Here is a 15,323-nt window from a genome sequence, read left to right on the forward strand (position 1 = left end):
TGCCTGGCTGCTGGAGGAGCTCCAGAGGAGCCGGATCAAGAGGCACCTCAGAGCCCTCAGCAATCCAGCCAGCAGCACACGGGCAGGACACAGCTGGCCCTTCCTGGCTGGGAGAGGGCTGCTGGCCATCTCCAGGGACCAGGCTCTCAGCAACGCCCGCCCCAGCTCCGGCCTCTGCCCAGCCGCTCTGTCGGGAGCCTTAAGGCTTCGGCAGAACCACCAAGGCCAAGGGGCTTTGGGCCACTTTCCCTTGCACGCCGCACGCTGGGCCAACCTGCCCAGCACAAGCACCCTTCTTCCCCTCTTCCCCATTGGCCTGAAGACTCTGGCCACCAAAAGAAAGCTCCTGGACCTCTGTGTATACCAACAGCAGTTTATTATTCCTACTAAATTACTAATTTGCTAATTTACTAAATTACTAATTTACTTATTTACTAATTTGCTATTATACTAATTTACTAAATTATTAATTTACTAAATTACTAACTTACTAAATTACTAAATTATTTTCAGTAGGCAAAAGTAAAGTTGATGAAAAGTTGAGCTTGTCCCTGCAAGCTCAGGTGGCTCTAGCAAACACAGCCTCCCACATCAGTCCTCCACAGCACTCCAGCAGCAGAGACGGCCACGGCCACCCAGGGAAGGCCGTGACTTCCAGAGCCGGCGGAATCCATCTCGCATCCGCTGGAGTCGGGAGGAGGGAACGCTCTGTGCAGCTATGCTTATGTACAGAGCTTGATGTGCCAGGCATGAGATGGCAGGGCTGATGTCATCTGCCATGTCCTGAAGGGCTGGAAGAGAGAGAAACAGAGGCACAGTCAGAGCCTGCATCTGCGGGGACCTGGGGAGACCCTCCTGACCCGTCCATGCCCCCCAGCTCTTGCCACGGCCTGGAAGCAGCAGGAGGCAGCAAGGAGCAGCTGGAAGGTGCTGGCCCGAATCTCCTTGGCACAGGCCCCTGAAAGGTCTCTGTGCTCTGCCCACGCCGCCCCTGGTGCGCGCAGGGAGCAGAGCCCTCCGCAGCCCGGGCAGGGCACGCAGCTGCCATCGCCAGCCCCGCTGCCAGCGCGCTGGCCTCACTCACCCCTGCACATCAGCTGGAACTCTCGCTGCTTCTCCTTCAGGACGCGCCCGGCCAGCCCTGGGAACACAGAGCCCGTCACGGCTCTGCCCAGCGGCACAGCTGCCCCACAGCGGCGCTGGCAGCCCTGCGGCCGCAGCACCTCCTTCCCCTGCAGGGCTCAGCCGGGCCCTGGGCGCACCCTGCCGCCCAAGGGCACGGCTGGCACAGGGCGGCAGCAGCCCCGAGGGCAGGCGGGGCTGCACGGCCCGGCCCGGATGGCAGCAGCTGCCGGGGCTGGGGCCGAGCTGCGGCAATGGGGCGGGGAGGGAGCCGGCCTTGTGCTCACCCATGAACCTGACGGCCGCCTCTCGCAGGGGCTCCTGTGGGCTCTGCAGGAAGGGCAGGGCCTGCCGCAGGTGCTCGGCCGCTCGGCCCCTGTTCTCTGCCAGCTGCGGAGAGCGACGGGAGGGAAGGGTCGGGGCGGGCTCTGCCCCTTGGCCCCGGGATCCCCTGCCCGCACAGCCCCGAGGGGGGCAGAGGGCCCGGCAAGGTGCGGTGCTGCCCTGCAGCAGAGCCCGGCTGGGTCAGGGCTCCACCAGCTCCTGCCTTGGGGCCACGGGAGTCTGGAGAAGAGCCCGTGTGGGGCACAGCCCAGGGAAGGGAGCAGCGTGTGGGGCACAGGCCGGTGCCCCTGGGTGCAGCACTGGGCAGGGGCCACAGCTGCCAGCCCCACAGACTGGGCACCGTGGGCAAGGGATTCTCCAGGCTGGGACTGGGGCTGGGGCTGGGGCTTGCAGGCTGTTCTTACCAAGCACTCGCCAAACCTCCACATCTGATCTGTCATCACCAGGTGTTCCAGATCCCTACTCTTGAGGAAGCTGACTGCAGCAAGCAGCGTTTCCCGAGAGGCCTGCAGAGAGCCAGAGATGCACGGCAGCCCAGGGCACAGGAGCTGCCTCCCTGCGCCAAGGCCAGGAGGAGGCTGGGGCCCACGAGGTGCCAGGGTGCAGGGAGACAGCTGAGCGTGGGGACAGCAGCGCCCAGGAGTCCTCACCTCTGCCACGCGCGTGTTCTCATTGTGGCAGTGGAAGAAGAGCGGGAGCAGGCTCTTGCTCACGAGCATCTTGAAACGTTTTTTCCCCTTTGCCTCTACCAACCTCATCACCTCTTGGAAGAGGCGAATGCAGAGCAGCTGCACATGGTGGTTGTCCTGTTGGAAGGGAAGCAAAAGCCCTCCACATCAGCTGCTCCAGGCCCCTCTGTGCACAGGCCCAGAAATCCATGGGACACCACACTTGGGGGCAGCACCCAGTGGCCGTGGCTGGGGACACAGAGCCTTACGTTGTCCAAGAGCGGCCAGAGCGCGGCAGCCAGCCGCAGGGCGGTGGGGCTGGGTATGGCCAGGTCTCTGTGCAGCAGCAGAGCGCTGAGCACGACGCCGGTCATCTGAACGATGCCTTCATCTGCGTCCCGCAGCAGGTCCGCAAGGCTTTCAGTCAGGCTCTGCATTCTTTTGTACTGCATGGAACACAGGGCTGGCAATCCCACCCTGCTGCTGCTGCTGCAGCCATGGAGCCCAGGGGCCGCAGGCCTGTCCTGCAGCACTCGGGCAGCTGGGCAGCAACGCAGGAGAGCTGGGAGCAGCTGCCACGGCTCCCAAAGCCCAGCTAAGCACAAGGGATTGCATTTCCCAGCCCCACGCTGCCAGCACAGCTTCAGTCACTGCCTCCTTCTCACCATTGAGGGGTCCCTGCTGAGCACCACCAGGCCTCTGAGCGCCAGGCGACGCATCTCCCTGGACTCGCTTTGCAGGTGCCTGGCCATGATCTCCAGGATGCTGTCACCCCAGTGACTCAAGTACAGGAACTCCAGGACCTGGAAGGCACAAAGCAGTGCCCGGGGTGCCCAGCTGGCAGGAGCTCAGAGCTGCCCAGGGCTGGGCCAAGGCAGCAGCACAGGGCACGGGCACGGTGCCAGATGGCAGCGGCTGTGAGAGGACAGAGAGGTGGGAGTCAGCTCAGCAGGGCAGCGCTGGCCATGGGGCTCACCTCCACAAGGAAGGCCATGGCAGGCAGTTCCCAGTCTGAAATGCCTTGCCCCAGTAGCTCCAAGAGGCAGGATACGATGCTGGGACACCAGATGACACAGCCCTGGCTTATCTCCCTGGTGTGGGGGGAAAAGACACCATTGCCCCTGAGCCGGGTGGGCAAAGCTGTGCCAGGGCTGACTGCCCGAGGCCTGGTCTGTTCCCGAGCAGCCCGTGGGCACTTTGGGAGGCGGCTGTTCCCGGGCACCCTCCTCTCCCAGCCTTTTCCAGTCTGCTCTTCATTCTCTTTGTGACAAGGCCCTCTCACCCATGCGCACGGGAACTGTGTGGGGCACCCTGGGCACAAATGGCAGCAGCAGCAGCCTGGAGAAGGGGGTCTCACCTGGCCAGCAGACGCATGGCATAGTGGTGGGTGTCAGCACGCAGCAGCGTGTCCCAGCCGTTCTTGCGTTCCATGGCCAACACCACAGGCTCACACTGGACTTGGTAGAGCAGGACCTTCAGGGTCTGCACTGCAAACCTGTGTGCACAGCAATGCCCAGGTCACGCTGGCAGCCCTGCCTCCCCCTTGGGGGCATGGGAGGGATGGGGAGACTGGCAGGACTGGGATGGAGCACCTTTGGGGGTTGGTGGCAAGGCCGAGTTGCTTCTGGCATCCCTTCCAGAAGGTATCAACCTCCTCTGGTGTATACAGCGTGCTGATGTAAGCTTGGAAGAGCAGATGCAGCAAGAGATGGGGGAAATACTCCAACACTATGGGTGGGCACCAGGTCAAGTTGAAGACATTCCACAGTGTCACGGTTGCCTGGAAAAAATGAAGCACCCAGAGACAAGAGTAGGTGCCAAGACATCCATGTGGCAGGGCCTGAGCGTGCGAGGGAGAGGCCGGGGGAGACACCGTGGGAGCAGCCGGCCTGGTGCCCCAGGTTCAGCGCAGTGCCTGAGGCAGGGAGATGCAGCTGTGGGGAGGACAGAGAGCTGGCTGCTCCAGAGGTGGCCTAGGGGCAAGCAGAGGTCAGTTGCAGGAACTCACAGCCAGAGCAAAGACGCCTGTTTTGTCCCCATCGGAGGTGTAGGCATTGTCCACTGGCCAGGCCCTCAGCAGACTGAGGAGGATGAGCAGCGCCGGCTCCGCGGTGCCAGTGGAGGTCAGGATCAGCCCCCACATGGCCGCAGCAGCTCTGTGGGGTCAGGGCTCTGTGTCAGGGGGTCCGGGCCACAGCACCGTGGCCTGGGCTGCTGCAGGGGCCCGCGCCGGCCCTCAGCCCTGCCTCTGCCCACTGGCCCCGGCCGGCGGCGCCCAGCCAGCCCACGGGGGTGCAGCCCCGCGAGGGAGGGAGCGTGGCAGCACGCTCAGGGGCTGACATGGCAGCACGGCAAACGGAGGGGCCGCAGGGGCCTGCAGCTGTGCGCCTGTGTGGCACTCAGCAGGGACAGGCTCTGCAGGGTAACGGGGGATGAACCCTAAGGCCTCAAGGCAGGTGGGGCTGCCCAAGGTACCTGTCACCCGACGGGGCCCAGCGCAGGAGAGTCATCAGCACATCGTAGGGGTATTTCTTGGTCAGCTCCAGCAGGCTCCTGTCCAGCCTGTGCCCAGCAGACTCATTGGCCGTGAGCCACTTGTGGATGTATCTCACCATGGCGGGCACCTGCAGAAGGCACGGGGAGACCTGGAGACCTGCCAGAGCAGCAACTTGCCCAGCTTCCCCTGAGAAGTGCTGCCCTTCCCACCACATTGGGCTGGGCCTCAGAGGCTGAGGGAACCCAGCAGAGCCAGCCTGAGGCGCCACACAATTCCTGGGGTGATCAAGCCTTGGCCACAGGCTGCTTACTTGCATTGGATTGGAGACACCCTTCTCCACAAGCAAATCCAGCATGGCAGCGCTGGTCTCAGCACCGAAGAGGTGCAAGTTTGCCGAAGGCCCAGTGCCCACACCGGCGGTCTCTTCCCGCCAAATGGACGTGATGAATTCACAGACCATCTGCAGGAGAAGGGCAGGAAGAGAGGGAGAATCCATGGAGTGTTCCAAGCACGGTGCTGGGCTGAGCAGTGGCAGCAGGCCCAGCCCAGGTGGGGATGGCTGCAGTACCTGCGCTGCTCTGCGGAAGCGGCCACGGGCAGGGTGCTGCTCTTGTGTGCGGTCCATGGCTGCACCTGGCACAGAGCGAGCGCAGCCAGGGCTGAGGGGCTGCGGGAGAGGCCGGAGAGCAGAGCCCAGCCCTGCGTTCCCAGGCAGGGACAGCCCGGCATGCACCAGCCCTGTGGCCCAGCTCTGGCACTCACCCTCCTGCAGCAGCTGGAGCTGCTGCAGCTCTCCAGGCTGCTGCGCTGAGGCAGCTGCAGCCTCCTCCTCCTCCTTCACCCAGGCCAGCTTGGGCACCCTGGGGGGTGTCTGCTCCATGTCTCTGTTTGCAAGGCTTGCAGGAGAGATGCCTTGAAAAAACTCCAAGATCAAGTGCTGCAGTTGTGCCTTGAAGGCCCAGCTGCAACAGAGAAGCCTTAGGAAGGCTGAAGGACAGTAAGTCCTGCAGTCTGTCCTCGAGGTCACCTGCACAGTAAGGCTTTGGGAAAGCTCCGGGTCAGCAGGGAACGAGCTGGCTGTGCGGGGGCTCCTCACAGCAGCGCTCTCTCCGTCCTGTCCCGACGCGTGCACTGAGCACTGTGGTGTGGCCGTGTCGCCGCCAGCACCTATGTCACCACGTGTCACAAAGGGTCACCCTTGTGCAGTGTGCTCTGTTCCATCCCACGGTGACCTCGGTGCAGTGTGTCACAAAGAGCCCTAGGACACACCCTCACGTGCCCTGGGGACACCCCCACCCCCCCCCCCCCAAACTGCCCCAATTGCAAGGAAGACGTTCCCCGAGTGTCAAGGACAGCCCAAGAGGAACTTCAGGAGCGGCTCAAACAACAAGCAGATGTTCCTCTGCTCTGCCTGCTCAGGGCAGCAGAAGGAGCCCCCACGGTTGCCGATGCAGCTGCAGCAGGAAGGGCACCCGTGCTTCCACAGGAGCTGCCAGGGCCTCTGTGGGACATGACCCGGTGCTGGGTGGCCGTCACACACGCAGGGCTGTGACACGGACACGGGACGTGTGGCCCAGGGCGCCAATGCTGCTCTGAGCCCTGGGGCCTGGGCAGCACTGGAATCAGCAGGTGTGGCAGAGTCCCTGCCAAAGGAGACCTGGCTCCCCCGAGCCGTGCCAGTGCTGGTGCCTGCTCCTGCCACAGAGAGCTGTGCCCTCAGGACACTTCTGTGCCAGAGGACAGCCCAAGCCCACGTGCATTGGTGCCCGTGCTCCTTTCTGCAGGTGCCTGTTGGCAGGAGCACCTGGAGCAATTGGTGGCAACACCTGGTCTTTGTCAGAAGGCAGAAGCGGTTGCTCATTCCTGGAATGATTTTTGCCCTGTCTGCAGCCCCTGCTGTGGAACACAGGAGAGCCAGACCCTCTGTGATCACCTGCCCTGCATCTGCCCCGTTCCAGCCTCCTGCCTCTGCGGACACAGCTGATCACCTGGACACAAACGGTGAGTGAGGAGCCGCCGCTCCAGCCCGTTCCCACCCGAAACTGGCGTGGCCGCTGCCGCCCCCTCCCACCTGCCCTCTGCAGCTCTGGGCTTTGTTCCAGCTGCAGGACTGGGACCAAGCACAGAGACAGCGTGCTTGCATCTAAAGAAGGGACTGAAACCGAGTTATCTCTTCTGTTCTGTTAACAATTTTAACAACTGCTGTTGTTTTCTGCTTGAATGGTTAGATATATTAGTAAAAGAGCTGTTATTCCTACTCCCTTATCTCTTCCTCAGAGTCCTTGATTCAAACAATTATAATACTTGGGGGGAGTGGAACTAAAGTCTCTATTTCAAAGGGAAACTGCTGCCTTTACTGGCAGACACCTGTCCTTTCAAGCCAGGACATTTAGTTACCTCAACCATTTGATTTTAAAATCCTTAAAAGAAGTCTTCTTAATTAATAAAGAAAAGGGGAGTTGTGGAGACTGAAGGCATTCCCAGGTAGAGAAAGCAACTCCTGTTCTGCTCCCTGGGTCAGCCTCGTCCCCTCTCCCTGTCTGTCAGCCTTTCGGTCACTCCCGCCTGTCGCAGTACGCTGAGAGTCGTGTATAATAAGGACAAGGACTTCTTGAGCGTATGAGGCTAAAGAAGCATTTTATTGAAAAACCAAACCATATTTAGTGTGGTTCGCAAGTCTCGAACAGGACAGCAGTCCATTGGACAATAGGAGAAAACATCGCCTGTCATGTAGCACGAGAACTGTTTCTCAGTCAACATCAGGTGCTAATCTCTGTTTATTAATTCCTTTCTGTTTACCAGAAAGTTATCATCCTGGGAAAGGCTCAGGCTGGAGCTGAGAAACTGTCTCAGCCTGGGAAAAAGTTGCCCAGCCTGAGAAAAAGAGCTCAGATCCTGAAAAAGGCCTAGCAAACCGTGCCTGGGCCTTCAGTGGTGTCCATCCCGGCCCTGTTTCTCTGTTGGCCCCCATGCCCTAACCCCTCCCTTGTAACACCCCCATGTCCCCTAGTAATTGGTCTCTGATGTTCTACCCGCCCTGATCATCCCATGTATTTAATCTTGACTCTCACAAAGTACCAAGCCTTTGCTCCCTGAACCCTGGACCATGCACACGCAGGCTGAAATAAAACATCTCTGTAAAACCCCTGCAAAGGCCCTTCCCGCTCTTTTACTTGCTTTCACTCCAAGCAACACCAGATGCAACAGTTGTGGTTTGTACATTGTACTGAATGATTTGTTCTGTACTCCCCCAGGTCTGTGGAGTTGATTCAGCCCTCCCTTCGCCCCTCTCCGCTGGCAGGATCTCATTGGTTATGGTTCGGTTTCTCCCCTCCCCTCTGGCTGGGTTTAAAATTCCCCACCATACTTTGTTCTGCCTCTCTCTCTTCCCTTGGAATCTGATTGGGAATAAACTGCTGGACAATGTCCAGGGAAAAGGAGCCTCCTTTGTCTTTTACCTTTGTCCATGTGGGTTCCACATTCTCCCCTGGTCCAGAGCAAGCCCAGAGGGACCAGAGAGAAGAAAGAACCCACAGGGATGAGGCTCAGCCGCAGCCCCATTCCTAATTTCTCACAATCTACTCTCCTACACAGAAACTCCTGAAAATCCATCCCAGGCACATTAAACACTTCTTGTGTGGGCCCCTGAGGGCCACGAGGATTCTTATGAACTCCCCTCCCATCAGTCCCTCCTGGGCAGTGCTGGGCATTAGCGCAGCTCCTGGGGCTGTCCAGGCACCAGCTGCTGCCACAGGGCTCGGGCTTGCTGCACTTGGGTATTAAACACGACAAATCTGGGGAGGGGCACAGCCCTAGAAACCAGGACTTTGCCCTCAGGAGCTTGGAGCTGCTCAAGGGGAATAAAGGATCCCCTGCACACACCGATTCCCCCGGCAGCAGCTCTGCCCCGCCAAGAACAGGGCTGTGTTTGGGAGAGGGAGGATGGCTGGGATGGCACCTGGCATGAGACAGCCACACACTGGGATGAAGAGCTCATCAGGTTTTCTGCAGAGGGCCCATTAGCAGAGGATATCTCCCACGGAGATAAGGAACTCTGCCCCATTTGGTTTCCACAGTTCATGAAGCTCGTGATAGAACACATACTTTTGGGCACATCTTCACATTGTAACCCAGGACACTCTGGGGCTAAGTTTCTGAACTATTAACTAGATTTTAGGGCTTTTAACTCTCTTAAGGCACTTATAGTATATTCTCACTGAAAACTAAAACACCTACTTCATATCTATGTAACTTAATAATATTCCAACTTACTTCAAACTAAAACTTAGACTAGTACTTCATGTATGTGGCTTAACATATCTTAATTACTTTAAAGGGTTTAATTCAATCCCTGCATTCTTCTCTCTCTCTGAGGGAGTCAGAGAACCTTCCATTTAACACAGTCTAACAGGCTCTGACATTGGAGTGAGGCCCCACAGGGAAGGACATTGGGAGCCCTTATTAGGGAAGATCCTGCTGCTTTCTGCCAGTTTTAAGGGGTTATAAATTTGGGGGGGGGCTTCGGAGATTTCCCAGTTAGTTTTTGGGTGGAAGTGACCCCTTTTTAGGGAGAATCCTGATGCTTTCTGCCAATTTCAGGGATTCCAAGAGGCTTGTAGTGGACGCACTTCCATGGGTTCTGATATCACCCGCCCACACATCAAACTGGTCTGGACTGGTGCTCCCAGTGCTGCAGGGGTTGGGGCAGTGGGGACCCCCCCATGGCACAGCACAGCTGCTTTGGGGCTGGTGGCACCGCCCGGCGCTGGGCATGGGGCGTGTTGGGGGAGCTGGGGCCGTACTGGTGGTACTGGGAGCTCACCTGCCTGGGGACCAGCAGGACTCAGGTGAACGTGTGTGCTCCCCCCGGGGACCCCCAGCCTGGTGTCACTCTGCCTCCAAAGAGCTGCTCCCAGTATTCCCAAGAAAGCTTCCCAGTTTGCTTGGTCCTGTTTATTGGGGGCCAGCAGGGAAGGAGCAGGAGAGACCCCATGAGGGGAGCCAAGATTGGAGGGGGGCAGAACAGGCCCTGGCATGGATTGGGAATGGGGACCCCCAGGAAAGGTCATGTCCCCCCTTTCTCACCCTGCTCTGGGGGGCTTGGGAGGAACCTGAACCCCAACACGGCACCGGGCCAATCCCAAAGGTGCTGGAAATCCTCTAAGATGCCAGGGCAATTTGGGGGTGCATGGGGGGTGCCCAGACTGGGCCAAGAGCACAGCACTGCCCCAGCCCAACCTGCCCTGGCTCCATCCCAGCTCCTCCCACAAGATGCAACTTGTTGGGAAAATAGGGGGAGCCAAGGGTGGGCGCTGGGCCCAGGGGGAGCAGGAGAAGGGATGGAGGAGGGCCAAGGAAGGAGCAGAAGGGCCATAAAGAATAGGAAGTGGATGCAGTACTAGAAAGCAGGAAGAGTGGGACCCCTACCAGTACAATTTAGGAGTACCAGCCCCCTGCCCCACTTTCTGGGGTTCCCAGCTTCTCTTTTCCCATGCTCTTCCATATCTTCCCCACTGCACCCCAATCCACCACCCCCATTCCACATGCTTGGTTTTGGGGGTTCCATGCCCCTCCTCCTTACTCTGGAGGTCCCATACTCGTTATCTCACAATTCAGGCACCTCACTGCTGCTTTTTCCTGGGAAGAATTCCTGAGATTTGTGAGTTTTTGGGTTGCAGTTTTGGAAGGGGACAGCTCTGTCTGGCTTTCCCCTCCCTCTTGGGGCCTCTCAGCTACCACCGCCCCCTGGGAGTGCTGGCATTTCCCTCCTGGGGACAAGGACCTTCATTCCCTTCCAGGAGCCCAATGCCTGGCTGGGGCTCCAGGGCAGGGGGTCCTTGAGCAGCTGCCCCAGAACCTCTGCCAGGGTCTCCCAGCGCAGCTGGAGCCGCTCGGCCTGGGGTCCCCAAAACCCTCAGCAAGCCCCAAGTGCCTCCCAGGAACCCTCAACCCCCTCAAACCCAGCATCCCCCACAGCCCCTGCAAGTCCCCCCCATGGCACCGGCCTTGGCCACATCCCCACATGTCACTGGCCATGTCCCACTGTGTCCTCACCCATGGCCATGTCCCTACCATGTTCCCATCCCTGTCATTGTCCCTTACATCTCCATCCATGTCTCCCCCATGTGCCCACGAATGGCCACATCCTCTTCCATGTCCATTTGTCCCCATGTCACTCTCCATGTCTGTGTCCTGCCATGTCTCTGTCCCCCCATGTCCCCACCCATGTATTAGTTCAAAAGCAAATCAAGTCCAGAAGAAAAGCATTTCCTTGTCCATGCCAGCTGATGATCCAAGTGCTTGGGTGGCAGAGAAGAAACTTTTCTGGATGGATTTCTGTTCCAGTGTCTCCAAACTCTAGGTCTTTGCCCAAATCCATCAGCATTTTGCTTCAGAAGACACCCTTTAGTAATAGGAAATCACAATTGTGTGATCACTTAAGTTGGAAAAGACCTCCAACACCATTCAGTATTCCTGAATGTCACCAGAGTACAGGACTGAAAGCAGAACATTTTCTGGGGTTGAAAGGCAACAAATCCACTCTCCCCAATGAATTCCCAATGTTGGTTTGTATCCAGATGGATGGTCCCGCCCCCGTGTTCCTCCAGGTGCCCACAGGGAGACAGGATGATGCAGAACCCCCCCCCACCCTCGCCAGGTGTCTTCCCAACACGGATCATCACGACCACGAATCAGCAGGGCTCTGCCCAATGGGGGTCACTGGGGATCATCCAACACCGATCCTCCCATGGGGGAAGGAACTGGAGCAGAGCACGAAGCTCTGCCCACACTCGGGGCACTCACAGGGCTTCCCTTAGTGGTGCCTTCGTTGGTGGTGGGTCAAGGCTGAGCTCTGTGAGAAGCTCTTCCCACACTCAGGACACTCATAGGGCCTCTCCCCAGTGTGGATGCGCCGGTGGACAGTCAGGATGGAGTTGCAGTTGAATCCCTTCCCGCAGTCGGGGCAGCGGAAGGGCCTCTCCTCTGTGTGAATCTGCTCATGTCTGATCAGAGTGGAGCTTCTCGGAAACCTCTTCCCACACACAGGGCACTCGTAGGGCCTCTCTCCCGTGTGGTTGTGCTGGTGTTTTCTCAGGTCTGACCTCAGCCTGAAGCTCTTCCCACATTCCAAGCAGGGGTAGGGCTGCTCCCCAGTGTGGATCACCTGGTGCTGCCTCAGACTGGAGCCACAGCTGAAGCTCTTCCCACATTTCCCACACTCGTAGGGCTTCTCCCCACTGTGGAGCATGTGGTGCCGGGCCAGGCTGGAGCTGTCTCTGAATCCCATCCCACATTCCCCACATTCGTAGGGATATTCCCCAGTGTGGACCACCTGGTGCTGGAGCAGGTAGAAGCTGTCTCTAAATCCCTTCCCACATTCCCCACAGTTGTAGGGATATTCCCCAGTGTGGATCATCTGGTGCCGGATCAGTTTGGAGCTCTCTCTGAATCCCTTCCCACATTTCCCACATTCGTAGGGACGTTCCCCAGTGTGGATCCTCTGGTGCTTGATCAGAATGTACCTGTGGCTGAAACCCTTCCCACATTCCAAGCACTTGTGGGGCTTCTCCCCTCCATGAGGCTTCTCCACCAGCTCTGAGCTCTGCCTGCATCTCCGGCCGCCTTCCCGGCTCAGGGAGGGTCTTTCCTCCTCGCAGCTCCCTGGGCTGGGTTTGCAGCCCCTCCTCCTGAGGGATCTCTGGGGCTTTCCCTCCTCCTCCATCTGCCCACAGTTTGGGAATAAAAAATCCTGGTTTGGGGAAAAAACAAGAGGAGAGGGCATTAGGCTGGGGGGTTTCCCCCTTACCCAAATGCAACTCAGGCAAACATTGGGTGTCCTGTTTGTGTCAGAACCTGCAAAACACCAAGCTTCAGTCCAAACATCACAACACAGATGAAAATCCCACCAAACAGCAAGATTTGGCCAAAACCCCATCCAAAACAGAAAGATTCAGCCCCTGCTAAAAAAACCCCAAAACACAGCAACATTTAGCCCAGTAAAGCTCACAAAGATCAAGATTCACCCCTGTGATAATCAGGGATCCCTCTCTCTGGTCACCTGCTGCATGTGATGGGGACAACGCTCCTGGGGCTGGGGAGAGGCTGCAGACACAGGGAGGGCTGGAACCTTGTGCTGCTTCCTGTTTCTGCTCCTCCTCCTCCTGTGTCCCTACTCTTCCTCACATTCCTCTTCCTCCTACTCTTCCTCATTGTCCTGCACAATCCCACCTTTTTCTCCCACATGCAGCGTTTGACCATTTGCATTGGGATTATTTGTGTATATATGTGGGGGACTCTTGGTGATATCAAAATTTTGGTATGGTTTTTTTCAATGTTCACCTTAAGGATGGATTTTGCAAAACCAGAAGAGCTTTAAAGGTAACACTTTAACAGATAAAATGTTAATACAATATTGTCACTGTGGAAAAAAAATAGCAGATAGTGGGAGGGGCACATATGAGTCATCCAATGGCTCCACTGGAAGAGAAGCAGGGATTCCAGACAGCCAGGAGAGGTTAGAAATGCACATTAACACTGCTGGGGCAAAGTGTGGACAATGTATTAGGATATTCTTGCCTGGGAGAGGAATTGGGCTGATTCCCTCTGGCTCTCACCCCAAGCTCTGCCTGCCTGCACAGATGGAATTTGCACAGCTAAAGGCAGAGCCCATAGTGAGGATATCTGACTGCAACAGAAATTGGTTCAGTTGCAAAGGGAAACAGCAAATGGGGAACATTGTGAAAACTTTAGTAAAGAGTGTGAGAATCATTCCCTCTCCCCACTCCAACATGTGCTGCTCTAGGTTATACAGAGTGTATTAGAGCACTGGGGTGTTTTGGCAAGTCCAGAGAAATCAGTTGAGAATCCAAGTATCTGATGACTTAATTAGAGAAAAATGTTCAATTGATGCAGCCCTGGCTGGAGGGACCAACCAAAACTGGAAAAAAGATGAACAGACACCAGAAGAAACCCAAATCCACAGACCAGCCCCTGGGAACCTCAACAAATTCATATCAGGAGACAGAAAATCCACCAATATTTCAAGTAGCATAACAGAGTTAAAAACTACATATTATCACTGTTATTACTTTTATGATTAATTTTCATACTATTATTAGTGTTGCTTATTATTACTAGTGTTATTATTATTACTGGTATTATTATTATTACTATGAACTAATGAATATATTATCAGTCCTCAAATTAGCAATCACTTGGCCACCTCCAGCTCCTGACCTTCCTGCCAAGCCATCCAAAGAAAGGAAGAACAAGACATTTCACCATGGGATGGGATGGGATCAGATTATCATTTAACAGAAGGAGGTGGAGTTTGTGGAAAATTCAATGACTCAAACTCCTGTTTGCAAATAGATGAAACTGAACAGGGGTAAAACAGATAACACAGGAAACAAGAAAGTAGATCATGTACCAGTCCAAATGGGGAAAGGATGGCAATGGGACACGTGTTCGTGGTTCCCTGGCAGACCATGGGTTAAACGAATGCTGTTCCTCCCCTGATGTGCTGCAGCAACTCTCATCTTTTTCCCGTGCCCGACACCTTGCTGAGTGCAGCTCATTCAGCAGCTGAGCAAGGGGATGCAGGTGGCAGCCAGGCCTGATCCAGAAACGGCTGCAAAAGGACAGGGAGGGAGGGCACTGAGAATAATCCCAAAAACAAAGAGGAAACAGAGTCAAAGAGTGAATATGCCTGGAAATATGACCAGGGATTTGTACATGAGAAAACAATGGAAGAAATATTCACATTCAGAAAATGTTACTAATTGACACAGACTGCTGCTCAGCCAAAATCCTGCTCAATTCCTGATCTTCGACAAAGAGAAACACTTAACAGAGCCGTGAAAATCGGATGTTATACTAAATAAGGGGTGCATATCAAGAGGGACATGCAACAGGGGGATCGGGAAATCTGAACCTTCCAAGTGCCTCAGCCAGTGGGGAAAGGGAGAGGGAGATGGGGCCGGGAAAATGAGGATAAAAAGGAGGCGGCATTTTTAGAGACCGCATGGCAAATGCCCACAGACTCTCCCTTTGCCCATCAATAAAGTCACTTTTACAGAACTCCTCTGTCTCCTTTGTGCACACAAAACTCAGGCAACGTGAATTTTCCCGCACACCCTTGGGGCCTCTCTCAACCATTCCTTGCCCACCTCGGGCTCCTGCAAAGGCTCCAGGTGGGTCCCGGCTCCATCCCGAGCTCACCCCCAGCTCCCACCGCCCTCAGCTCCCGCTCACCCCGAGCTCCTGGCGGTTCAGGGCAGCAGCGGCTCCTTGGCCCGATGCCCGGGCCGGGCGCAGCGCGGAGCCGCTCCTCAGGCGAGGAGAGAAATGGCGGAGTGAGGGGAAAGGGAGGGAAGCCTGTGACGTGTGCAGAGCCCGCCCCTCGCTACCATTGGCTGATTCTGCCGTCACTTCTCATTCTCGCGCGCTGATTGGGCAGAGCGGGGACAAGCCCGGCCCCGAGGCCAAAGGCGCCATTTTTGGAGCTTCTGTGCGGGCTGGGAGCGGCCACAGCCCGGCGAGGTGGCGGCAGAGCTCGAAGGCGGCCCCAGCGCAGGTGGGAGCCGCGCTCGGTTCTGCGGGGGCTCGGGGCTCACTGCGGGCGGAGGGGGCGGCAGGGGGCTCTGGCTGGTTCCTTGTGCCATGCCCGGCCCGTGTTTCCCCTGGGCTGA

The 15,323-nt window shown here is 57.0% G+C and overlaps 1 protein-coding gene and 1 long non-coding RNA gene across 2 annotated transcripts; both read right to left on the reverse strand.

The window, feature by feature from the left end:
• Positions 1 to 591: 591 nt before the first annotated feature.
• Positions 592 to 5,512, reverse strand: LOC306815546 (maestro heat-like repeat-containing protein family member 7; the record flags this gene model as incomplete). Its single annotated transcript, XM_079332123.1, has 15 exons — positions 592 to 791; positions 1,085 to 1,141; positions 1,410 to 1,512; positions 1,872 to 1,973; positions 2,118 to 2,273; positions 2,405 to 2,581; positions 2,801 to 2,938; positions 3,112 to 3,226; positions 3,493 to 3,630; positions 3,728 to 3,915; positions 4,144 to 4,291; positions 4,611 to 4,759; positions 4,943 to 5,092; positions 5,201 to 5,265; positions 5,395 to 5,512. The coding sequence occupies 15 exons, from the start codon at positions 5,510 to 5,512 to the stop codon at positions 592 to 594; spliced, it is 2,004 nt and encodes a 667-aa protein (XP_079188249.1).
• Positions 5,513 to 12,002: 6,490 nt separating this feature from the next.
• LOC306815549 lies at positions 12,003 to 14,954 on the reverse strand. The gene is made up of 3 exons (XR_013777417.1): positions 14,887 to 14,954; positions 12,156 to 12,382; positions 12,003 to 12,071 (listed from the first exon to the last, which is right to left on the reverse strand). It is a non-coding gene; the product is annotated as an uncharacterized lncRNA (long non-coding RNA).
• Positions 14,955 to 15,323: the final 369 nt, after the last annotated feature.

The sequence above is a fragment of the Erithacus rubecula genome (genome assembly GCF_903797595.1).
Source record: "Erithacus rubecula genome assembly, contig: scaffold_151_arrow_ctg1, whole genome shotgun sequence".
NCBI classification, from domain to species: Eukaryota; Metazoa; Chordata; class Aves; order Passeriformes; family Muscicapidae; genus Erithacus; species Erithacus rubecula.